This window comes from Bufo gargarizans, chromosome 4 (genome assembly GCF_014858855.1).
Source record: "Bufo gargarizans isolate SCDJY-AF-19 chromosome 4, ASM1485885v1, whole genome shotgun sequence".
Lineage (NCBI taxonomy): Eukaryota > Metazoa > Chordata > Amphibia > Anura > Bufonidae > Bufo > Bufo gargarizans.
The window spans coordinates 234,326,773-234,353,597 of NC_058083.1; the positions used below are offsets into that span (position 1 = coordinate 234,326,773).

At 46.2% G+C, this 26,825-nt stretch overlaps 1 protein-coding gene across 1 annotated transcript in view; it reads left to right on the top strand.

Moving 5' to 3' along the window:
• The window catches only part of HCRTR2 (hypocretin receptor 2), a 197,013-nt gene that overhangs the window by 130,334 nt on the left and 39,854 nt on the right, over positions 1-26,825 (top strand). Inside the window, exon 5 of the mRNA XM_044292457.1 lies at positions 26,128-26,351. Within this exon, the coding sequence (XP_044148392.1) occupies positions 26,128-26,351 (224 nt within the window). The remainder of the gene's footprint in view (positions 1-26,127; positions 26,352-26,825) is intronic.

Consider the following 26,825-nt stretch of genomic DNA (forward strand, 5'->3'; position numbering starts at 1 on the left):
GAGGGCATCATACACAGCCTTGAAAAATTATGATTGATGGTCTGCTGGTGACCGTCAAATACATTTGGAGCAAGGGCCTGCTGATCTGACCATCTAAAACATTAAAGGTGAGGGTCTGCTGCCACTTTGGTGACTCTAGATAACCTGGGCCCGATCACACGTCCTCGTGGCGGCGACGATCCATTCCGATGTCTGCCCTATGAACGTTCGATGTTATTTTCAGCGCGAACCACGGTGACCATGGGTAACGGGGAATCAGTGTTTGATTTTGGAGAGGGAGCCTGAGAAACGTCTACGACTACCACTTCCAAGCAAGGCAGCATGTGCACAAATTACCTATTAGGTATAATTAGGTGAGGACCTTCAGGTGAGCTGACCCTCTAAAAGATTGTAAGTGAGGGCCTTCAGGTGAGCTGACCCTGTAAAAGATTGTAGGTAAGGGCCTGCTGGTGAGATGACCCTCTAAAAAGTTATATGCAAGGACCTGCAGGTGAGCTGACCCTATAAAACATTGTATGCGTTTGCCTTCAGGTAAGCTCACCCTGTAAAAGATTTTAGGTGTGGGCCTGCTTGTGAGGTGACCCTGTAAAACATTATATGCGAGGGCCTTCTAGTGAGCTAACCCTGTAAAAGATTTTAGTTGCGGGCTTGCTGGTGAGCTGACCCTCTAAAAAATTATATGCAAGGGCCTGCAGCTGAGCTGATCCTGTAAAGCATTAAATGTGAAGGGCATACCGTATATGCAAGGGCATTATATGCGACGAATAAGCATGCTGATATGATGGAAGAGGAAAAGGAGGATGAGAAATGGAAAATTCAACCATATACCCTTGTTTGTAGTGGATTTGTGCATGGGAATACAGTGTATTCAGTACATTATAAACAACACATTTAAAGTGCCTTTATGTTCATCAGTTTTCCTCTGGTGGAGTCCAGAACAGTGATGGCCAGTTCGCAGTGTTCACCGACGAACACATGCGATCTGCCATCTTTATTCCCAAGCCCGGCGATGCAGAGGTAAGTCCTTACCTGTGCCTGCGCCGCGAGTCGCTCTGAAACATATGCGGTCACCTGGAGCAGGCAGTTCCGAGAACAGCCCGATGAAGGCTGTTCTCGGGACTGACTGCTCCCGGTGACCGCATGTGTTTCAGAGCAGCTCGCGGCGCAGTAATTGCTGTTGAGTCTACAACCTCTTGAGACAGTAATTGCTGTTGATTTATTGGCAACTGTGTCTCATCATCATCCACCTGATTGAAAAGTAATTGCCGTTTCCCACCGTCATCTTCTTGTGACTGTGGATGCTCAAGAGTTTGGGAATCAGTGCACAAGATCTGTCCCTCTTCAAGCATGTTTGGCAAGAGGGCTAAATCAAGGAATGGCGAGGAAAAGAGGTCCTCGGAATATCCGAGTGTAGTATCACTTGTTTGGCCAGACTCTCCATGGTGGGAGGAAGGAGTATCAAGACTGGACTTGGTGGAAGACAGGGTGGTGCTTAACTGACTGGAAGCATTATCTGCTGCAATCCAACCGACCACCTGATCGCACTGGTCTGACTTCAAGAGTGGTGTCCTGCGCCACCCTGCAAACTGGGACATGAAGCTAGGTATCGTGGATGACTGTTTTTCTTGTGCTCTGGCAGCAGGCACAGTATGACCGCGCCCAGGGCCATGGCCTCTTCATGCACTCTCAGCATCATGGTCACTTCCACGTCACTTACTGCTCGCCTTCTTCATTTTAAATGTGATATATGCTTGAAAGGATGCCACATGTACAGTAACGTAGAATTCGTAAGTGTATGCGCCAAAAAATAAAAAAAGGTATTTGGGATATGGAAAGTTCACACATGAGATACCCCGCAGATAATGTCAATGCTGTCACCAGCGGCTAATAAAAAATTGCAGGGAATGTCACAGGTATTTGGGATAAGGAAACATAATACAGGAGAGGTACCACCGGTAATGTCACTATCCAAAGCGTCTACGTAAAAAGTACACTGTATGTCACAGATAAAAATTTTAGGCGCACACTTTACACTGGAGATGTGGCACTAGTAATGTCACTGTCCGCAGCGGACACCGTCTATTGCAAAAGTACACTGGATGTCACAGATATTATTGGGATGTGCACACTTTATTCTGGAGATGTGGTGCAGCTAATGTCACTGTCCGCAGCGAACACCGTCTATTGCAAAAGTACACTGGATGTCACAGATATTATTGGGATGTGCACACTTTATTCTGGAGATGTGGTGCAGCTAATGTCACTGTCCGCAGCGAACACCGTCTATTGAAAAAGTACACTGGATGTCACAGACATTTTTGGATGCGCACACTTTACACAGGAGATGTGGCACAGCTAATCTCACTACCTACAACGGACACCGTCTATTGAAAATGTACACTTGATGTCACAGATATTTTTTGAATGCGCACACTTTACACAGGAGATGAGGCGCAGCAAATGTCACTGTCTGCAGCGGACACCGTCTACGGAAAAAGTTAATTGGATGTCACTGATATTTTACGGATGTGCACATTTTACACAGGAGATGTGGCATGGATGATTTAACTGTCCGCAGCGGACATCATGTACGGAAAAAGTATACTGGATGTCACTGATATTTTAGGGATGCGCCCACTTTACACAAGAGATTTGACGTGGATATTTTAATTCTCCGCAGCGGACACAGTCTACAGAAAAAGTACACTGGATGTCACAGATTTTTTTTGGATGCACACACTTTACACTGGAGATGTGGCGCAGCTAATGTCACTGTCCGCAGTGGACACCATCTATTGAAAAAGTACACTGGATGTCACTGATATTTTAGGGATGCACACACTTTACACAGGAGATGTGGTGCGGGTGATTTAACTGTCTGCAGCGGACACCGTCTATGTAAAATGTTCACTGGATGCCACTGATATTTTAGGGATGCGCACACTTTACACCGAAGATGTGGAGCGGATAATTTAACTGTCCGCAGGGGCCTATTAGATGCTATTTAGCGCAGGATGAGCTAGAAATATACATTGCTGCTGTAACACACAGTAGTCCTTAAAAGGAATTTCCAATAACACTCCATACACTCTGTCCCTTTCTATGCACAGCTCTCCCTAAGACTGAGAAATTTAGCGCAGGTTGCGCTACAAACATATATTGCTGCTGTCACACACAATAGTCCTTAAAAGGACTTTTGGGTCTCTGGAATGTTTTTGTGATAAAAATCTTCCAATAACATTCCCTACACTGTCTTTCCCTTTCTATGCTTAGCTCTCCCTAAGACTGAGCCGAACACATGTCATTGGTTGCTTTATAGCACCCGATGACGCGTTCCGGCCAGTCAATTACTGTAATGCCAGTAGCCAACATGGCTACGGAATTACAGTGCATGCCAGTGCCTCCCAGCATGTTTATTGGCTGTGTAGTAGCAAAGAAATGTGCAAGAAGGAGACTCAAGCATTGCGCTCGAGCACACGCGGTACTCAGCCGAGTACCACCATGTCCAGAGCATCGAGATGCTTTAGCCAGACAGGTGTTCGGCCAAGCATGCTCGATCACCACTAGTGATTATAATAATATGACTTTACTGTGTAATTGTGTCTTTTTTAATTACCTAAAAAACTGATGTAGTTTTTCTGCAATCTTAACCTCCTCCCGTCACACTAACGCCGAAAGGCGTCAATGCTGCGGCGCTCCCAGGTCACACTAACGCCAATAGGCGTCATCTCGCGAGACGCGAGATTTCCTGTGAACGCGCGCACACAGGCGCGCGCGCTCACAGGAACGGAAGGTAAGCGAGTGGATCTCCAGCCTGCCAGCGGCGATCGCTCGCTGGCAGGCTGGAGATCCGAATTTTTTAACCCCTAACAGGTATATTAGACGCTGTTTTCATAACAGCGTCTAATATACCTCCTACCTGGTCCTCTGGTGGTCCCTTTTGTTAGGATCGACCACCAGAGGACTCAGGTAGGTCAGTACAGTCGCACCAAACACCACACTACACCCCCCCCCCCCGTCACTTATTAACCCCTTATAAACCCCTGATCACCCATGATCACCCCATATAAACTCCCTGATCACCCCCCTGTCATTGATCACCCCCCTGTCATTGATCACCCCCCTGTCAGGCTCCGTTCAGACGTCCATATGATTTTTACGGATCCACGGATACATGGATCGGATCCGCAAAAAGCATACGGACGTCTGAATGGAGCCTTACAGGGGGGTGATCAATGACAGGCGGGTGATCACCCATATACACTCCCTGATCACCCCCTGTCATTGATCACTCCCCTGTAAGGCTCCATTCAGACGTCCGCATGATTTTTACGGATACATGGATCGGATCCGCAAAACACATGCGGACGTCTGAATGGAGCCTTACAGGGGGTGATCAATGACAGGCGGGTGATCACCCATATACACTCTCTGATCACCCCCCTGTCATTGATAACCCCCCTGCAAGGCTCCATTCAGACGTCCGCATGCGTTTTGTGGATCCGATCCATGTATCCATGGATCCGTAAAAAATCATGCGCATGTCTGATTGGAGCCTTACAGGGGGGGTGATCAGTGACAGGGGGGTGATCACCCTGATTACCCTGATCACCCCCTGTCATTGATAACCCCCCTGTAAGGATCCATTCAGACGTCCGCATGCGTTCTGTGGATCCGATCCATGTATCCATGGATCCGTAAAAAATCATGCGGATGTCTCAATGAAGCCTTACAGGGGGGGTGATCAGTGACAGGGGGGTGATTACCCTGATCACCCCCTGTCATTGATAACCCCCCTGTAAGGCTCCATTCAGACGTCCGCATGCGTTTTGTGGATCCGATCCATGTATCCATGGATCCGTAAAAAATCATGCGCATGTCTGATTGGAGCCTTACAGGGGGGGTGATCAGTGACAGGGGGGTGATCACCCTGATTACCCTGATCACCCCCTGTCATTGATAACCCCCCTGTAAGGATCCATTCAGACGTCCGCATGCGTTCTGTGGATCCGATCCATGTATCCATGGATCCGTAAAAAATCATGCGGATGTCTCAATGAAGCCTTACAGGGGGGGTGATCAGTGACAGGGGGGTGATTACCCTGATCACCCCCTGTCATTGATAACCCCCCTGTAAGGCTCCATTCAGACGTCCGCATGCGTTTTGTGGATCCGATACATGTATCCATGGATCCGTAAAAAATCATGCGGATGTCTGAATGGAGCCTTACAGGGGGGGTGATCAGTGACAGGGGGGTGATCACCCTGATTACCCTGATCACCCCCTGTCATTGATAACCCCCCTGTAAGGCTCCATTCAGACGTCCGCATGCGTTCTGTGGATCCGATACATGTATCCATGGATCCGTAAAAAATCATGCGGATGTCTGAATGGATCCTTACAGGGGGGGTGATCAGTGACAGGGGGGTGATCACCCTGATTACCCTGATCACCCCCTGTCATTGATAACCCCCCTGTAAGGCTCCATTCAGACGTCCGCATGCGTTCTGTGGATCCGATACATGTATCCATGGATCCGTAAAAAATCATGCGGATGTCTGAATGGAGCCTTACAGGGGGGGTGATCAGTGACAGGGGGTGATCACCCTGATTACCCTGATCACCCCCTGTAAGGCTCCATTCAGACGTCCGCATGCGTTTTGTGGATCCGATACATGTATCCATGGATCCGTAAAAAATCATGCGGATGTCTGAATGGAGCCTTACAGGGGGGGTTTTCTGTGACAGGGGGGTGATCAGGGAGTCTATATGGGTGATCACCCCCCTGTCATTGATCACCCCCCTGTCATTGATCACCCCCCCCCCCCCTTGGTAAGGCTCCATTCAGACATTTTTTTTGGCACAAGTTAGCGGACATTTTTTGTTTGTTTTTGTTTTTTCTTACAAAGTCTCATACTCCACTAACTTGTGTCAAAAAATAAAATCTCACATGGACGCACCATACCCCTCACGGAATCCAAATGCGTAAACATTTTTAGACATTTATATTCCAGACTTCTTCTCACGCTTTAGGGCCCCTAAAAAGCCAGGGCAGTATAAATACCCCACATGTGACCCCATTTCGGAAAGAAGACACCCCAAGGTATTCCGTGAGGGGCATATTGAGTCCATGAAAGATTGAAATTTTTGTCCTAAGTTAGCGGAAAGTGAGAAAAAAAAAAAAAAAAAAACAATATCCGCTAACTTATGCAAAAAAAATAAAAAATCTATGAACTCGCCAGGCCCCTCATTGAATACCTTGGGGTGTCTTCTTTCCAAAGTGGGGTCACATGTGGGGTATTTATACTGCCCTGGCTTTTTAGGGGCCCGAAAGTGTGAGAAGAAGTCTGGGATCCAAATGTCTAAAAATGCCCTCCTAAAAGGAATTTGGGCCCCTTTGCGCATCTAGGCTGCAAAAAAGTGTCACACATGTGGTATCGCCGTACTCAGGAGAAGTTGGGCAATGTGTTTTGGGGTGTCATTTTACATATACCCATGCTGGGTGAGAAAAATATCTTGGTCAAATGCCAACTTTGTATAAAAAAAATGGGAAAAGTTGTCTTTTGCCAAGATATTTCTCTCACCCAGCATGGGTATATGTAAAATGACACCCCAAAACACATTGCCCAACTTCTCCTGAGTACGGCGATACCAGATGTGTCACACTTTTTTGATGCCAAGGTGGGCAAAGGGGCACATATTCCAAAGTGCACCTTTCGGATTTTACCGGCCATTTTTTACACATTTTGATTGCAAGGTACTTCTTACACATTTGGGCCCCTAAATTGCCAGGGCAGTATAACTACGCCACAAGTGACCCCATTTTGGAAAGAAGACACCCCAAGGTATTCCGTGAGGGGCATGGCGAGTTCCTAGAATTTTTTATTTTTTGTCGCAAGTTAGTGGAATATGAGACTTTGTAAGAAAAAATAAAAAAAATAAAATCATCATCATTTTCCGCTAACTTGTGACAAAAAATAAAAAGTTCTATGAACTCACTAGGCCCATCAGCGAATACCTTAGGGTGTCTACTTTCCGAAATGGGGTCATTTGTGGGGGTTTTCTACTGTTTGGGCATTGTAGAACCTCAGGAATCATGACAGGTGCTCAGAAAGTCAGAGCTGTTTCAAAAAGCGGAAATTCACATTTTTGTACCATAGTTTGCAAATGCTATAACTTTTACCCAAACCATTTTTTTTTTGCCCAAACATTTTTTTTTTATCAAAGACATGTAGAACAATAAATTTGGCGAAAAATGTATATATGGATGTCGTTTTTTTTGCAAAATTTTACAGCTGAAAGTGAAAAATGTCATTTTTTTGCAAAAAAATCGTTAAATTTCGATTAATAACAAAAAAAGTAAAAATGTCAGCGGCAATGAAATACCACCAAATGAAAGCTCTATTAGTGAGAAGAAAAGGAGGTAAAATTCATTTGGGTGGTAAGTTGCATGACCGAGCAATAAACCGCTAAAGTTGTGGAGTGCCGATTTGTAAAAAAGGGCCTGGTCACTAGGGGGGTATAAACCTGTGGTCCTTAAGTGGTTAATCAGTGTACTAAAACCAAACCTGTGACTTTTCATTATAGGAGTCATAATATAATTTCTGGTAAACAACAACAGAGTTGAAAACAGAAGACCCGTGTCTCGACAACCACAAGTCAGAATGTGATTGGCTGTAGTAGTGCAAACAGCGGTAACAATACCAGCCATCCAGCCAGTAGTAGTAGAAACAGTCCACAGTAATACCTCCTTTCTAGTAGGCACTAGATTATCATTGAGGACAAAGAGGATGGCTTACTCCTCCGCTAAGTCACACCAGGATGATATTGATATCACCTCTTAGTCTGACACTGTCCTTTTGAGCCAGGCCTCACAGCATTCCTCCTTCACCACTTTGTGGCCTCAGAGATGCCTTTCAGTTGCATCATCGCTATCTTCTCTACCCCTCCTAGTGGAGCATCTTCTATTTTCTAAGAAGAGTTTCTGTTAATGAATTGTGTGAGAAGTGTCAGTGTCAGCATTTGGACTACCATGAGGAGGGGGTACAGGCCAAGGCGGGGGATCCCATGCATAATGGTGTTGGTGGTAATAGTAGTGGCACTTGTAGCTGTGGTGGTGTTAGGGTCAGTGGTAGACATTGTGATAGTGGCACTTGGGACAAATGAAGTGGAGGGAATAAAAAGGAGGGGGGGGGGAGTCCCATGACATATCACAGTCTGATAAAAGTGGTGATTGTATGTTAGACAGGACCCGGTAGTCAGACTGGGGTGGTTAAGAGGAGGTGAAATCAAAGGAAGAAGGAGGTGGCCATGATAACAGTAAAGAGCAGAAGCAGTGTATAGCCCAAAAACTGTTAGGGCAGATCTATTTCTATTGTGGTCAGCTTTGGAACTGGTGATGCCATGATACTGTGCCAGACCTATGACAAGCTTTGCATGAATATCTCCCATATGGCTGTTTTTCTCCACAAAGTCAGCACACAAAACTACTGCCATGTGCAAGATATGCAGGTTGAAAGTAGACCGTGAGCATTCAAACACAAACATAGGTACCAGTGTGACGACCACCCGCCAATCCCGTCGTACTATGCCACAGTTGCCATACAGGTCTCCACTAGAGACTCCTGAAGGCGAATCCACTGTGAGCACAGAAGACGTGTAAGATTGGTTGGTGGGCCCAGACAGGATGCAATCACGATTGTATGTACAATCGGTAAAAATAAAATTACTGATTTCACGCTGGAAATCAAATTAATTTGCTGCCACCACTCTTCGTATTGAATCGGGGCGAAGAGACCCCGGCTAGCTAATCCTAAAGGGACGAAACGGTTATTTGCAACCTAGCTAGTACATTAACAATTTATAAAAATAAAACAATTTGGTAGTATGTCTTCTGAGGACAGAGCTCTTAGCATAGATCAGGTCATCAAGTAACAAGGGCAAAACTGGAACGATGAAATCGTTAGTTTTTATTCTAAAACTACACACAAAAAAATATATATATTAAAGCTGACAGATAAATATACCTGCCAGGTGAACAGATTGGTTTGGATAGAAATAGGTAAGAGGTGGAAGGGAATAGAATGTCTGTAAGTTCAGAATTACCGTGGTAGAGTCCAGTAATAGGCAAAGTCTTTGAAATAATAATCCAAGATGGTGGGTGTGCCCGTGTCCCTGCGGGCGGTCGAGATGTTAGACGACGTCAGATGGTAGGTGAAGGACCCAGGACCTGAGTGTGTCACTGTTTTTACCTACTCTGAAGCGGGGAGTGGTTATGACACGTTCAGGTCCAGCCTTGGGTAATTGGAACAGGGGCAGTCCTTTGCCCCATAGGGAGAAAACCTGGCAGCATCTTTGCTTTGCCCATTTCTCCATATCCCGTACGTCCAATCAAGAAATATAGTAGATATTGATAATCAGTACAATTTTACGCATCATCTGATAACAAATACGACTAGAAGATAATACAGGGTGCCCGAGAACCTTTATATCTCAGAGCGGGAATCTCTGATTTGTCCGCGGGTTTCCTAGAAGGTGGGTTAGGAGAACCAAAACCATCTCTGAAAAGATGGTTCCTTTCCCATTTCCATAACCCATGAAATATTAGGAAAATATGGGAAGAATATGAAGTTTATGGATTGGAGGTGACTTTCAGGTCATCTTCCCTCCTGTACCAGCCAGCTGTGTGATAAGGATCTGTCCTTTTCTTCTGAAGCTCGCTGCCCAGGCTAAAGGTGTGAGACCCCTGCTGGTATTGGAGACACTATGGCTGCAGAGAGACCAGGTTTATGAGGTTCTGTCAAGAGAATACCAGATTGATGGGTACTTAAACCTGGCATGGGGCAGGAAGATTCTTTAGCAAGAAGGTGCTAATTGTACCTCTGATCTGTGAGTTACTCCTTTAGTGAAAGAGAAGATTCTTAGTGAAGGCTCTTTTGTCTTTGTGATTGAGAAATATGGTGCATTTGTGATTTCCTAGTATCGCTGTGGATCGCAAAGCGTCACACCTCCCCCCTTTGGAAGATTGGGGAAGGAGTGGTCAGCAAGACTGGGACTGAAGCAATCCCAACTCCCTATTTGAGCTAGTTACAGCGGGAAAGTCCGTCAGCATTCTGATGGCGACTTCCCGGTTTGTGCTGAATCGTGAAATCGTACTGTTGGAGCGCTAAGCTCCAGCGGAGAAGTTTTCCGTTGGTACCAGAAGTACGTTTCAGCCAGCTGAGAGGGTTGTGATCTGTGATGACCATGAAGGATCGTCCGTATAGGTACGATTGTAAGTTTCTGTAGGGCCCATACGATCGCTAGGCACTCTTTCTCAGTGGTGCAGTATGCGGTTTCCCGCGGGAGTAGTTTTCGGCTCAGGTAGAGGACAGGGTGCTCATGCCCGGTTGCGTCCACCTGACTAAGGACGGCTCCCAGACCGTGGTCTGAGGCGTCAGTTTGTACTAGGAACTGACGGGAGAAGTCGGGAGCTTGAAGGACAGGAGCGCTAGCTAGCGCTTCCTTCAGGGCCCGAAATGCCTGTTCTAGTTCCGAGTTCCATGTGACCGTGTTGGGTTGTTTTTTGCCCGTTGCATCGGTCAGCGGTTTAGCCAGAGTACTATAGGATGGAACAAACTTCCTATAGTACCCTGCCGTTCCCAGAAATGCCTGTATTTGTTTTTTGGTGTTAGGCCGTGGCCATGCTACAATGGCATCGACCTTCCCTATCTGAGGTTTCAGGGTCTGGCTGCCTACTCTGTGTCCTAAGTACTGAACCTCTGTCATGGCAATCTGACATTTGTTGGGCTTAATGGTCAGATTGGCAGCGGACAGTCTTCCCAATACCTGTGACAGATGATCAAGGTGATCTTCCCAGGTTGGACTATATATGGCTATATCGTCCAGATAGGCTAGGGCATAACCTTGCATTCCTTCCAACAGTTCATTCATGGCCCGCTGAAAGGTGGCGGGCGCATTCTTCATCCCAAAGGGCATACGAGTAAACTCATAGAGGCCAAAAGGGGTGATGAATGCGGATTTCGCTCTCGCCTCTGGCGCAAGCGGAATCTGCCAGTATCCACGGCTCAAGTCCATGATTGTTAGATAGCTGGCGGACGCCAGCTGATCCAGCAATTCATCAATTCGAGGCATGGGATACGCATCGGTTATGGTGATGTCATTCAGTCTCCGATAGTCGACACAGAACCGGGTTGTCTTGTCCTTTTTGGGGACTAAAACAACCGGGGCGGCCCATGGACTAGAGGATTTCTGGATGACCATTAACTGTAGCATCTCATCAATCTCTCGTTTGATTTCAGCCTGCACTTCGGGTGAGGTGCGATAGGGGCCCTGCCGTAAGGGCTTGTGGGTCCCTGTATCAACTCGGTGAGCTGCTAGGTTGGTTTGGCCAGGGATGCCTGAGAATATGGCGCTGTGCGCACTCAGGAGAGTGGTGAGCTGAAGCTTCTGTGGGTACGAGAGGTGGGGGTTGATGTTCCAATCATCTGCCACGTCTCGTAGCTCTGCTAGCAAGTCTATCAGTGGATCTGGCTCTTCGGGTTCTAGCTGGCTACACACTGCTAATACATACTGCTCCCTTTCCTCGTGTGCTTTTAACATGTTCACGTGGAACAGTTTCTGTCGCTTACCCCCGAGACTCACTAGGTAAGTGACTGGGTTCACCTGTTTCAGAATGGTGTATGGCCCGTCCCAGGCAGCCTGCAATTTGTTCTGCCTGACAGGGAGTAGGGCGTATACCTTCTGACCTGCTGCGTATGACCGCTCTCTGGCATGCTGATCATACCAAGCCTTCTGTTTGGCCTGTGCCTTTGCAAGGTTTCCCGTCACTATGGTCATGAGGGACTCCATCTTGTCCCGAAATTTTAGGACATATTCAACCACAGAGACTTCTGAGGGGTCACCTTTTCCCTCCCAGGTCTCCCGAATCAGTTTTAAGGGCCCTCGAACGTCTCGTCCATATAGGAGTTCAAAGGGCGAGAACCCAGTGGACTCCTGTGGCACTTCTCTGTAAGCGAACAGCAAATGAGGCAGGTGCCGCTCCCAGTCCTTCCCCTGCGATTCCACGAACGTGGCCAGCATTTGCTTTAACGTTCCGTTGAAACGTTCGCAAAGGCCGTTGGTTTGCGGGTGATACGCACTGGAAGTGGTGTGCTTGATTTGCATCCTCTCACAGAGGGCTTCCATTAGCTCCGACATGAAGCAGGAGCCCTGATCAGAGATCATCTCGGCGGGGAAACCTACACGCGAGAAAATCCCGATCAAGGCGTCTGCCACCGTGGCCGACCTAAGGGAAGACAGTGCTACTGCCTCTGGGTAACGGGTGGCATAGTCCACGACCGTTAAGATGTATCGCTTGCCAGAACTGCTAGGAATGGGAAGGGGACCAATTATATCCACTGCCACTCTCTGGAAGGGCTCTGTGATCACGGGCAGTGGCTGCAAAGGGGCTTTGCGGGGTCCTCCAGCCTTCTTAACCCTCTGGCAAGTGGGACACGATCGGCAGTACTTCGTTATGTCCGTTCCCATCGTGGGCCAGAAAAAATGGTTCTGAACACGTTTGTGGGTCTTTCTGATACCCAAATGTCCTGCAAGTGGAATGTCGTGGGCTGCTTTGAGCACCTGTGCCCGAAATTCCCTAGGGAGTACCAGCTGTCTCGTGTTCTCACCTGCGCCACCTTTTGTAGGCTGTACAGCTTCACAGTACAGTCGGTCGTTCTCCCAATAGATTTTATATGGAGTGCCCTCACCTGGAGGCTGGCCAGCTCGGGCCCTAAGTGCCTCCAGACTAGGGTCACCCTTTAAGGCCTGCACGAATGCAGCGCCACCGGTCTCCTCCAGCTGACCAGTGACGTATGAGGTCAGCTGTGGAGAGTTACCTTCAGTGCTGGGGTCAGAGGTGGGTGGAGGGACGGCTGGTTCTGTCCCCGCAGCCCCATCTGAGCCCAGGTTACTGGCGACACTGGAAGCGTCTACCAGCGCAGTGACACAATCATCATCATCATCACATGGAAAGGTCTTTCTCGCATTGTTATCCACCTGAGGGTCAGAATCGCCCGAGGGGGTCCCTTCGGTCGGTTCTGAGTTCAGGCGGCTGGCCATAGAACGTGTAATGGCCAGAACAGGTACAGCATCCTGTATATCACCATTGCTAACACTAACACACGCATTCGGATCAGCAATGACAGGTGCAGAAGTAGGCAAATGACATTCGGTTGCTTGTACATTTAAATCTGATACCTCCCTAGGTGCGTTAGGGACAGTAGAAATAGCAGGCAAAGTGTCCCCGTCTCCCTGTTTCCCCAAAGGGCTGTACAGTACCTGGTTTTGGTCAGGGAGTCCTGCTTGGGCCTCCTGCGCGCTTGCAGGGTATTCGTAATGGGAAACAAGGGTGCCCAAATCAGTGCCAAGCACTGTGGCAACAGGAATATCATCCAGGACCCCAACAACCCGCTTTTGCCGTCCCATTCCCCAATCAATGGTGACTTGGGCTTGGGCCACATGAGTGCGAGTGCCCCCAACTCCGGTCAGAGCGAGGTACTTTCCTGGAAGGATATCCTTCTCCGTAACAAGATGTGAACGGACCAAGGTTACATCTGCACCGGTATCACGGAATCCGATGACAGTCTGGCCGTTCACAGTGACAGGCTGGTGATTCTGGGATCCGCGGTGCACCTCGGGTCCTCCGACCAGCAATACAGCAGACGAGGTAGGTGAGGAAGCGTTGGCCCCCTTAGGGCTTGGCGTCGTCGCGATGCTAGGAGGTTGGGCCGGCTTCCCTGCGTAACAGGTTTGCTTGGTGTGACCGGGCCTGCGACACAGCTCACACCAGGGCCTGGTTGTCTCACGGTTCACAGGGCCAGGGGGCCTGCCTTCTCTCCAGTTCTGGGACATGGCTCTGTCCTGGTTGGGTACTGGAGTTTTGCGGCTGTCAGGTACCAGGGGTTTGCGGATGTCTGATACCACCGGCCTGCGGATGTCCGTCATCACAGGTTTGCGAAGGTCCGGTACCCGGGTTGCGACAAACATGTCTGCCAGCTCAGCAGCTTCTTTCACAGACTGGGGCTTGCGCTCCAGCACAAACTGTCTCACATCTGTAGGGCATATCGCAAGGAGTTGGTCATGGATCATCAAATCCTCAAGGGTAGCATAAGTCTTTTCTTTAAGAATTCTAGTCCATTGGCGGAATGTGGTGCATAAGCGGCTAGCCACATCCGCGTAAGAGTCTGTGGATCCTTTCAGGATGGCACGGAACTTTCTCCGGTAAACCTCAGGGGTTAACTGGAACTTAGCAATTATGGCATCCTTGATAGTCTGATAATCGCAATCTTGGTCTGTGGGTAAGCGCATCCAGCGCTTTACCAGTCAGCTGAGGCGTCAGGTGTAGAGCCCACTGATCCTCAGGGATGCAGAACTGGCGGCACGCTCTCTCAAACGAGCGTAAATATAAATCAATGTCCCCGTTTTTCTCCATAACTGGAAACCTTGCTTTGGGGACCCCGGGTAGAGGAATGCCTCCTGCAGCAGGAGTGTTAGGAGAGGAAGACCGCTCGGCCTGTCTCACTTGGGCCAGTTCTAGTGCACGCTGGTGCTGCAGCACTTCTCTCTGAAGCTGGAACTGCCGCTCCTCTCTTTGCTGCTGTTGCTGTATCTCCAGGTAAAAACGTAAATCCGCGCCAGTCAGGCCTGGTATCAACTGCTGGCTCATAGGGCCCAAGGCAGTGAAGTTCAGTCCAGAGCTGCTTGTTCCTTGCTGAGGGTTAGCAGGAGCTGTGGACATAGCGTAATCCAGGGTATCCACATCACCCGGAGCTAAAGTAGCAACATCAGCACTCCCATAGCTGGCGATGCTGGGTGACGTTGAACGAAGGGGCAGCGAAGCCTCCCGCACGGGATTGGAATCCTCCATCGCTTGGCCGTCTCTCTCCGTCAAAGCTTTGATCAGCTGTGATCGATTTTTGTTCAGAATGGCAATGCCTTGCGACTCACACACGGCTTGTAAGTCGGCGACAGACCAACTTAGGTAATTTGGAACTGAATCAGACATTCAGAAAAGAAGAGAAAAAGAATAGGATATAGCAAGGAAAAGGTGGAAAATGTAAACCAATCTATTCCTATCAATGTGTACCGTTTTGCACCCGGAACTCAAGTTCCGCAGGACAGGATACTAAGTAACCACTGTCCTATTGTTATGATTGCGCAAAAAGCTGCACTTGTCAGTTCTTTGTGCTCTGATCTCCCAAAAGCTGACTTCTGCCTGGTTTTGGGTTCTGCTATCCCACTAGCTGCCAACAATGTGACGACCACCCGCCAATCCCGTCGTACTATGCCACAGTTGCCATACAGGTCTCCACTAGAGACTCCTGAAGGCGAATCCACTGTGAGCACAGAAGACGTGTAAGATTGGTTGGTGGGCCCAGACAGGATGCAATCACGATTGTATGTACAATCGGTAAAAATAAAATTACTGATTTCACGCTGGAAATCAAATTAATTTGCTGCCACCACTCTTCGTATTGAATCGGGGCGAAGAGACCCCGGCTAGCTAATCCTAAAGGGACGAAACGGTTATTTGCAACCTAGCTAGTACATTAACAATTTATAAAAATAAAACAATTTGGTAGTATGTCTTCTGAGGACAGAGCTCTTAGCATAGATCAGGTCATCAAGTAACAAGGGCAAAACTGGAACGATGAAATCGTTAGTTTTTATTCTAAAACTACACACAAAAAAATATATATATTAAAGCTGACAGATAAATATACCTGCCAGGTGAACAGATTGGTTTGGATAGAAATAGGTAAGAGGTGGAAGGGAATAGAATGTCTGTAAGTTCAGAATTACCGTGGTAGAGTCCAGTAATAGGCAAAGTCTTTGAAATAATAATCCAAGATGGTGGGTGTGCCCGTGTCCCTGCGGGCGGTCGAGATGTTAGACGACGTCAGATGGTAGGTGAAGGACCCAGGACCTGAGTGTGTCACTGTTTTTACCTACTCTGAAGCGGGGAGTGGTTATGACACGTTCAGGTCCAGCCTTGGGTAATTGGAACAGGGGCAGTCCTTTGCCCCATAGGGAGAAAACCTGGCAGCATCTTTGCTTTGCCCATTTCTCCATATCCCGTACGTCCAATCAAGAAATATAGTAGATATTGATAATCAGTACAATTTTACGCATCATCTGATAACAAATACGACTAGAAGATAATACAGGGTGCCCGAGAACCTTTATATCTCAGAGCGGGAATCTCTGATTTGTCCGCGGGTTTCCTAGAAGGTGGGTTAGGAGAACCAAAACCATCTCTGAAAAGATGGTTCCTTTCCCATTTCCATAACCCATGAAATATTAGGAAAATATGGGAAGAATATGAAGTTTATGGATTGGAGGTGACTTTCAGGTCATCTTCCCTCCTGTACCAGCCAGCTGTGTGATAAGGATCTGTCCTTTTCTTCTGAAGCTCGCTGCCCAGGCTAAAGGTGTGAGACCCCTGCTGGTATTGGAGACACTATGGCTGCAGAGAGACCAGGTTTATGAGGTTCTGTCAAGAGAATACCAGATTGATGGGTACTTAAACCTGGCATGGGGCAGGAAGATTCTTTAGCAAGAAGGTGCTAATTGTACCTCTGATCTGTGAGTTACTCCTTTAGTGAAAGAGAAGATTCTTAGTGAAGGCTCTTTTGTCTTTGTGATTGAGAAATATGGCGCATTTGTGATTTCCTAGTATCGCTGTGGATCGCAAAGCGTCACACCAGGGCTCTATTGTAGCACAAAAATTAGCATCACTGCATCCAGTGAGAAAATTGAATTGGCCACCATTTGGAACAAGTATGTCCTCCTTCTGCTGGTCTTCTTTGTGGTAGCCAGGCCGCATCTTCAAGTAGTGCAGTGTCTTTGTCATCATCAGCCGCTGCTTCTTCAGCTCAGACTTCTCCTCCTCCTCCTACTTGTCCTCCACACATTTAGGAGAAATCCATAACGGAATGTGCGGCCATGAGAAAACTGTTTGCAACCAGCAATTACATAGCTTGTGTGCAAACTGAACTCCCACCTGGACAAGTTGCTAGCTTGTGTGAAAGCTGAACTTCTACCTGGCCAAGTTGATGGCAGTTACTGCCATACCACTTAATTGTAGTAAATGCAGTGCAGTTCCACTCTTTCTCCCAAATGTATTTCTGTTCTATAGTATTATTATAAGTAAAAGTGGCCAGCAATCAGAACAACATTGTCCTTCTTCTTTCAGGCTTTTGTGGCAGCCAGTCAACATTCACAAGTACAGTATCCTTGTCATTGTCAGTATCAGTTACTTGTTCTCATGCTCAGACTCCTCTTCCTCCATAATGTGTGGCCAGAAAACAACTCTATGAGCACAGAAACCTTATTGTAAACAGGCTGAACTCCCACTTAGCTGTGGTTCATATTTGTAGTGCATTTCCGCGCCTTCACTAAAATTTTGTTCTTCTCTATGGCATTCATACTTTTTGCCAGTTGTCAGTAAAATGTTCTAATTTTTCTCCAAATGTGGCACACGTTTATGCCTTCACCAAAATTTTATTTGGCAGGCATTACTCCCTCTGACTAACTGTCCGAAGGATGTGTCTCATGAACAGAATTTAATTCAGCAGGCATTAAACCATCTTGCCAGATGTCTGTAAAACGTGACTCATTATTCTCCAAATGTGTTTTCATCCAAATTTTATTCATCAGGCAGTAGTAGTTCTGATGAGGATGGACTTCTGAGGAAGCAGATTGGACTATGTTGTCCAGCCTCCAGCATACTGTTAAAGAGGCAGGTGCATGCATCATGGTAGGTGGCGTCTTCACAACCAAGCATGCAAAATCATCCTATGCTAGTGTCCAAAACATTACCTTTGTCAAAATGAATCAGTCACATGGATCTGTGAGGATTTCCCAACATCTCCGGTTGATGATAATTTATCGATCTGCCATTGCTGACAGTGGCTATTTATTGCCAGCCCATTAAAGCAACCACCGTCCACCGTCGTTTTTAAGTATATAGTATGAAAATAATATCTAACAATATCAATTAGCACACTTGTACAATATCGGAAATAAAGAATGCAAATATGGTATATGAGAAAGATGATTAGTAGTGATGAGCGAGCATACTTGGCCGAATACTTGTTCGACTCGAGCATTGCTATGCTGAGCACATGACGATACTCGGTCGAGTACCACATGTGCTCGAGCGCCATGCTCGAGCCTCCTCCCCGCACGTTTTGTGGCTGCTAAGCAGCCAATAAACGTGCAGGTAAGTAATGCCCTCACTGTAATGCCGTAGCCATGTTGGCTGCTGGCATTACACTGATTGGCTGTCCAGAACCCGTCATCGGGTGCCATATAGCACCAGATGACGCAGGTACGGCTCATTGCGAGTCAGGGAGAGCTGCACTTAGGAAAGGGACAGATAGTGTAGGAGTTTGCATTTTATTCAAGTGAATAACGTTTTAAAGACCCAAAAGTTATTTTAAGGTTCAAAGTAGTACAAAGTAGTACTCCAATTTTTATTTACATACTTTGCAAAATAGCGATTCTTTTTCTATATAGAGGGAGTCTGCAGTGCCTTGTGACATCTGTGAAATACCTTCTGTGCGTCAGGGGCAGAGATAGGAAGACTATTAGTGAAAACAATCTATCCACATTTTTGCTGTCAACGGTACAATCTGTGAATTTTGTGATCTGCACGCTTCAATACATTTTGTTGTTGTCAGGACCAGAGATGGTGAAAAAATTAGAATACAGAAAACACTATATTTTTTTCCCATAATCTATCCACATTTTTGTTGTCAATGGAATTGTGTGATCTGCGCTTCAATACATTTTGTGTTTGTCAGAGCCAGATATTTTGAAAAATATAAATGTAAACTACATCAGAAAACAGTGTCTGTACCGTAGACATAGTGTTCATATTCTGTGTTTTTCTGTGACATATACTGTCCTGCATAAAAAAAAAAAAACAGTTTCTTTAGGGCAAATTCCAAAATCCTGGTTCTAATCTAGTGTCCATATTCTGTGTTTCTGTGACATATACTGTCCGACATCAGAAAACGATATCTTTAGGGCAAATTCCAAAAATCCGTGCCTAATCTAGTGTCCATATTCTGGGTGTTTCTGTGACATATACTGTCCTGCATCAGAAAACTGTGTCTTTAGTGGACTGTAAAACAATCTGTGCCACATCTAGTGACAAAACAATTAAAATGAAGAAGGCGAGTACAAAGGGACTGGGAAGTGGGCACAATAAAACTGTGCCTGCCGCCAGTGCACCAGAAAAAAAAAAACATCCACTATACCCAGCTTCATGTCCAAATTAACCGGGCGGCGCAAGACAACACTGTCCAAGTCGGACCAGTGCGAACAGTTGGTCGGTTGGAAGATAGTGCTTCCAGTCGGTTAAGCACCACCCTCTCTTCCACAAAGTCCAGTTTCTGTAGCCAAGAGTCTGGTTAACAAAATTCTCTCTCTGATCATCCTTCCTCCCACCATGGAGAGGCTTGCCAAATTAGTGATTCCACACTCGGATATTCCGAGGAGCTCTATCCAGCACCACTATTACATTTGGCCCTCGCGCCCAGCATGCTGGAAGAGGGACCTGAGATATTGTGCCCTGATTCCCAACCTCTTGCTTCTTCACAGTCTCAAGAAGATAACGTGGTGAACGGCAATCATTCATTCACAAGGTGGATGATGATGAGACACAGTTACCAATCAATGAGGTTGTGGTTAGGTCAAGTCAGGAGGATAAGCAGAGTCAGGAAGTGGAAGAGGGGGTGGTTGACGATGAGGTCACTGACCCAACATGGGAAGGAAAAAAGCAGAGCAAGGACAGCAGCACAGAGGGGGAGGGATCCGTCGCGCTGTAACAGGCTGGAAGAGGCAGTGGGGTTGCAAAAGGGAGAAGTCGGACCTCACCAAACAGGCCAACAACCGTTACACCGAGCACCCCAATGTGTAAATCTACCTTGCCAAGGGGTAGGTGTTCCGCAGTATGGCCCTTTTTTTAGGAAAGTGCAGACGACAAAAGAGTGGTAGTTTGCAACCTGTGCCGTACCAAAATAAGTCAGGGACTGAACACTAGCAACCTCACCACCACCAGAATGATCTGCCACATGACATCCAAACACCCTAACAAGTGGGCCGAATGCCTGGGTCCACAATCTGGGTCTGCGGGTCACATCACTGCCTCCTCTTCCCCTGTGTTACGCACGGCTGGCCAATCCCCTGCCGAACGCGCAGGCCCGGATGCCCCTTTCCCTGCACCTGGACCTTCGCATGAACCATCAGCAACAACATCCACTTCCCTGTCCCAGCGCAGCGTCCAAATGTCCAAAACATAGTCATTTGAATGCAAGCTCAAATACCCACTCACCCACAGGCCATATCACTAAATACGCAACTTTCAAAATTACTGGCCCTTGAAATGTTTTGCCATTTAGGCTTGTGGACACTGAGGCCTTTGCCCCTAATGTTTTAGAGGATCAGCTCAGCAGCAGGCCATCACATAAAATGTTTTATAGCGTCAGCTCAGCAGCAGGCTCTCACATATAATGTTTCAGCGCGTCAGCTCATTAGCAGGCCCTCGCCCCTAATGTTTGTTCAGCTGCAGGCCATTGAATATAATGTTTTACAGGGTCAGCTCACCAGCAAGCCTGCACCTAAAATCTTTCACTTGGTCAGCTCACCTGCAGGCCCACAACTCAATGTGAATGAGGCCCTCCATTATGTGATATACAGGTTTTATCGGAATGCCTCTTCATTGTAATTTTTGGCAGGAGTTGCACTTTATATACAAGTAAATATACAGGAAAGAATGATTTCAATCAATTTTTCCTATAAAATCGATTTTTTACTTTGGTTTTGTGCGTAAAACCTTAATTAGATTGTGTGCCTGGTGATCATCCAGAGTCAGGAGTAGGCAATTGCCACGTGCCTGCTGCCTTCCTTGGATTCTTCTGCTTTAATAACTTGAACCACCCTCTCCACCCAATCTGATTTTAGCCATTGACCTCCTTTGGATGTGGTATCCCTTTCTCAAGCTACCTCTCCAGCATCAAACTCTGACTCCCCGTTAACTGTGATCACCATGGTAGGTGCAGAACAGAACATCGAAAGCTGATAGGGCAGACATCAAAATGGATTATCGCCGTCACGGAGACGTGCAATTGCCCAGAGGTTATCTAGAGTCACCAATGCGGGAGCAGGCCCTCGCCCCTAAGGTTTTAGATGGACAGATCAGCAGGCCCTTGCTCCAAATGTTTTTGATGGTCACCAGCAGGCCATCAATAATAATTTTTCAAGGGTGTGTATGATGCCCTCCTTTATGTGTAAAAAAAGGTTGTTTTGGAGTGCCGGTTCCTTGTAATTTTTGGCAGCCCTTTCACTTAGTGCATAGGCTTTATAAGTGTAGGAGTCCCACTACCTCAACAATTGTACGACAAAGTGAATGAGGCCCTCCTTTATGTGATATACAGGTTGTATCGGAGTGCTTCTTGCTTGCAATTTTTTGCAGCACTTGCACTTTATATGCAATTGAATATACAGGAAAGAATGTTTCCTAACATTTTTTGGGGGGGGTTTTGTGCGTATTATTGTTAGTCTGTAAAAGTGACGTACAACTCGGACAACATGGTTCCCAGCAGCGACCTGCTACGTCTAAGATGCATCCAGACATTATCCCCATGGTGTTCCCGATCCATTTGAGTGGTGTTTCTGTCACTTTCTGACCTATTCCAATGGACCAGGCACCCTCCCCTCTTCAGAGCAGCGGGTGCCTGGTTGTCTCCCATTGACTTCCATTATACTTGGGTGCTCGGTCGAGCACACGAATATAGCAATGTGTTTGGCCCAAACACCCGAATACTTTTGTACTCAGGGGAAATAAATCTTTTTTTTTTTTTAACCAAAATGTATTTGAAGAATACATACAAGTAGAAAGGCATTTCATTATGCACTTTAGCTGATTTAAACATTTCCCTGAAGGTGAAACTTAAAATCAGACACTATGATTTGTACATTTGTAAATCATGCTAAAATCTATAAAAGCAGGAGCTACAGAATAAAATACAGTGTAAGAGGAAACTGAAAATAGAAAGTGATTTTCGTGTAATAATCTGCTCTTATTGTGGTACACTTGTTCATGTGACAAAATATTATCAGACCTGCAACCAAGTTGTGAATGTCACCGTAGCTTGTACCCAATCTTGCCTCCTTTAGCAGTCTGCACACAAATCAATAGTTGCAGACTGCTACATCTCCATTCATCTATACCACTCAAGTGCAACATCATGTGCAGTGCAATAACCAAAAGAATGCCAGGGAGATAAGGTTCACATTCACAAACAGGACTCCTCTTCAGAGACTCTCTTTTTTCAACACGCAGGAACAAAAGGGAGAAATCCTTATTTATATGAACATCTATACTAATAAAAGTCCTGTGTGCGTGTTCAGGGCTGGTATCCGTGCATGTGTGCCGATTATAGAAGTGTGCATGCGTGGCGCACTGGCCAATCAACACACGGCTCACCACGCACCGTCCACACCAAAAGGCAGGGAAGAGACAAAAGGCAGGGAACCGAGACCAAGCTACACATTGGCGTACTAAGGGGGGGGGGGCGCAGGAAGCTGGATTCTGTCACTCACCGCTCAGCTCCGCGTGCTCCTCCCCTCCTTCAAGCCTGTGGCACTCTGAATGGTGAAGCAGGAAGACTTTTCCTCACTCTACCATTCAGCCTGCAGGCACGGATTGAGCTGCCAGCAAGTGTGTGGGGGCGGAGCCTGTAGCTGGGAAATCTGCATAAGCTCCGCCCCCCACAGCGCTGCAGAGCGATCTGTGTCTGCAGGGAAAAACGGTATGTGAGCTACAGGAACGGGACAAGGTTAGTGTGTGTTTTTTTAATACAGAAGAGGCACAGAGGACTTTTTCAGTATGGAAGGGGCACAGAGGACTTTATCAGTATGGAGGGGCACAGAGGACTTTATCAGTATGGAGGGGCACATAGGACTTTATCAGTATGGAGGGGGCACAGAGGACTTTATCAGTACAGAGGGGGCACAGAGGACTTCATCAGTATGGGGGGCACAGAGGACTTTATCAGTAAGGGGGGGCACAGAGGACTTTATCAGTATGGAGGGGGCACAGAGGACTTTATCAGTACAGAGGGGGCACAGAGAACTTTATCAGTATGGGGGGGTACAGAGGACTTTATCAGTATGGAGGGGGCACAAAGGACTTTATCAGTACAGAGGGGGCACAGAGGACTTTATCAGTATGGGGGGGGGTACAGAGGACTTTATCAGTATGGAGGGGGCACAGAGGACTTTATCAGTATGGAGGGGGCACAGAGGACTTTATCAGTATGGAGGGGGCACAGAGGACTGTATCAGTATGGAGGGGGCACAGAAGACTTTATCAGTATGGAGGGGGCACAGCAGACTTTATCACTATGGAGCGGGTACAGAGGATTTTATCACTATGGAGGGGGCATAGAGGACTTTATTACTATAGAGGGGGCACAGAGCCAGAGGGCATTACTACAATGAAGTGGGCATTATTACTGTGAAGGGGCACTATGGAGATTTCTACTATGGAGGGGGCACATAGAGCATTACTAGCACAGTTGGCATTACTACTATTAAGGGGGCACAATGGGGATTATTACTGTGAAAGGGGCACAAATAGGGCATTACAACTGTTAAAGGGGCACAGAGAGGGCATAACTACTGTGAGGGGGCACACATCTGTAGAAAACTACTGTGAGGGGGTTTTTAAAAGTAGGGGGGTGCCAGAGAAACCACTCCACTGGCGCTACAGCCCGACGAAAACAACCTGACAAGTATTCATAAAGGGAGAGTGCAAACAAGACAGTAAAATATGATAATATACCACTAGATGTCAGTATCCTTTGTAATAAAAGCCCTGTGTGCGTGCTCAGGGCTGCATGTCCGTGCGTGTGTGCTGATAATTGAACTGCGCATGTGCGGCACGCTTACCAATCAACATGCAACGTTCCATTTGCAACCGTGCTGCCCACACCAGTGCCAGTCAGCGCCAGCAGTCTCAGCCATCAGTCAGTGCCACCAGCCACAGCTACCAGTCACAGTGCCAGCAGTATCAGCCAGCAGTCAGTGCGAGTTGTCAGTACCACCAGCCACAGCCACCAGTCAGAGCCAGCAGTCTCAGCCACAGTCAACGCTTAGTGTCAGCAGTCTCAGCCACAGCCACCAGTCAGTGGCAGCAGTCTCAGCCGCAGTCAGCAGTCTTAGCCACAGCCAGCAGTCTCAGCCACCAGTCTCACCTACTAGTCAGTGCCAGCAGTCAGTGCCAGCAGTCTCAGCCACAGCCACCAGTCAGTGCCAAGAGTTTCAGCCACAAGCCACAGCCAGCAGTCTCAGCCACAGCCACCAGTCAGTTCCCTTGCCATTTAATATAGACTGTTCCTACTAATGTTTTTGCACTACTGTTCTAGCGCCCGTTATTGTAAAGGGCTTAATGTCTAGTCTATATATACTTCTTTAAGAACTTTCTTCTACAGCTACCCATGAAACATGTTCTATGATGATACAATGATTTTTAAATTTGGACTCATCAATTAGAACTTTAAGAAATATGCTATGTAAATGTAAAGCATCCAAATGGATTGTTGTCCCTAGTTAATATTATGGAGTGTCCAGTATGTAATACAGGGTTGAACAACTCTGTCATCGTCTTCTAGAATTATCCTGACAACAAAACCACAATCACATATTATAAAACAGTAATCAAATGGTGTTTGAAAGTATTTTTAACTAGAAATTCTGTGTGTTCCCAGTTTACACAGGTACATTATGTATGCACATTATCATATGTTATATTTCTACAATATACTTTTTTAACATCCTTCTTACCATCAAGATATAATAATGTTAGCTACTAATTAGTGTTGAGCTGACCCGTGAATGTTTGGGTTCACCAGGTTCGGCCAAACTTCAGGTCAAAGTACGGGTCCCGAACTTGACTCGAACTCAAACACGAGCCTCATTGAAGTCAATGGGACCTGAACTTTGGTGCACTAAAATGGCTGTAAAATAGTCATAGTAATGGTTAGAGGGCTTAAAAAGGTAGCAAAATGTAGGTAAGAGCAAGACAATTGCCTTGCAAACAAATGTGGATAGGGAAATGACTTAAAATAACATAGAATACAAAGAAATATATAAAAAGGTCAAATTGGAGTAGGCGGTTGAGGAGGTAATGGACGTGGCCATTTAGGTGGAAGCAGCGGTGAAGGAGGAGGTAACTAACACTGTTATTGTTTTTTGTTTTCTTTTTTTTTTATATAAATTTGGGAAGGCCCCGAAACATTGGGAAATATCAAACAAAATGAACAAACTGTGCTGTAGTATAACAATGGTTGGGACAAATTAATTATTGTATTTCCCTGTCACAGATGCAATGCAGGTATATCTCACACCAAAAATGGGTTTATGTCACCCACAGAACAGATTACCTATTGTATTACCCTCACACGGATGCAATGCAGGTTTATCTCACACTAAAAATGGGTTAATGTCACCCACGGAATTAACAGACAGATTAAGTATTATATTTCTGTGTCAGGAGTGCAAAGATGGTGCATTGCAGCCACAAAAATTGCTGTATGTCACCCACAGAATTAACAGCAAGATTAAATTCCTAACATTCTCGCAGTTCAGCTGCCTACCTCATGTCCCTGCACTACTCAGAGCTGATGGACAGTTTTACGCATGACCCAGACTGTATATAGGCTGGGTCACATGATGCACCGGCCAATCACAGCCGTGCCATTACTAGGCATGACTGTGATGGCTTCTAAGTGCCCATAGCTTAAAAGCTTGTTGATTGGTTGCTCTGCCTTCTTTCAACAAGCTTTATTAAATGCCCAAACACCAAAGGTGAACTTTTGCTGCAAGGTTCGGGTCCGGGTACCCTTACTCGAAAAGTTCGGTACTTTGCAGTTCGGATTCGCTCAACGCTACTAGTAATCATAACTTGAAATTCATTACAAAATTCCCAAAAATCTAAAAATTTTGAGAATTTAAAACTTTTATGATTGGCCCTACAAGATAACTGTTAAGCTGTTTTACTCTTTACATCACAGATTCCAGGAACTTCATCCATAGTTCAGAGGAAGTGGAAACCCTTACAGTGCCCAGTACAATCCAAGGGGCAAGGACAACAAACATGTAAACCTAGAATTAATGGTGTGGCTGCTGAAATTAAACAGATTCGTGCCAGGAGGAAGACTGCTCGCATGCTCATGGTGGTTCTACTGGTGTTTGCTATATGCTATTTACCAATAAGTATCCTTAATATTTTGAAAAGGTATAGTGTTGTCTTTATTATAATAACTGAAAATGTATTAAGAGTATTGATGAGCGAACTTTTCAAAAATTCAATTTGGCTGCTTTGCCAAACTTTGACAAGAAATTAGATTTGTTACAAATTACTTCATTCGTAACGAATCACATTCCATTGTACAGAGTGAGCGCAATGATGGGAATGCTGATTGCACCACCGGCATTTAACCATCTGAGAGTCACATTCAGCCTATCAGGGGGTTAATCAGAGGTTAAAACAAAAAATACATTCTCACCTCATCCATTTGATCACAGGCTGTCACTGCCATCTTGTAGATCAAATGGATGAGGTATGTTTTTTTTTACTACCATTTCAGAATAAATAGATTCATTACCACAAAATGCCAATAAATTTGCATTCATTTAATCAGGCTTTAATAATAATAATAATAATAATAATAATAATAATAATACAAATAAATAGGTAGACAGACTGAAG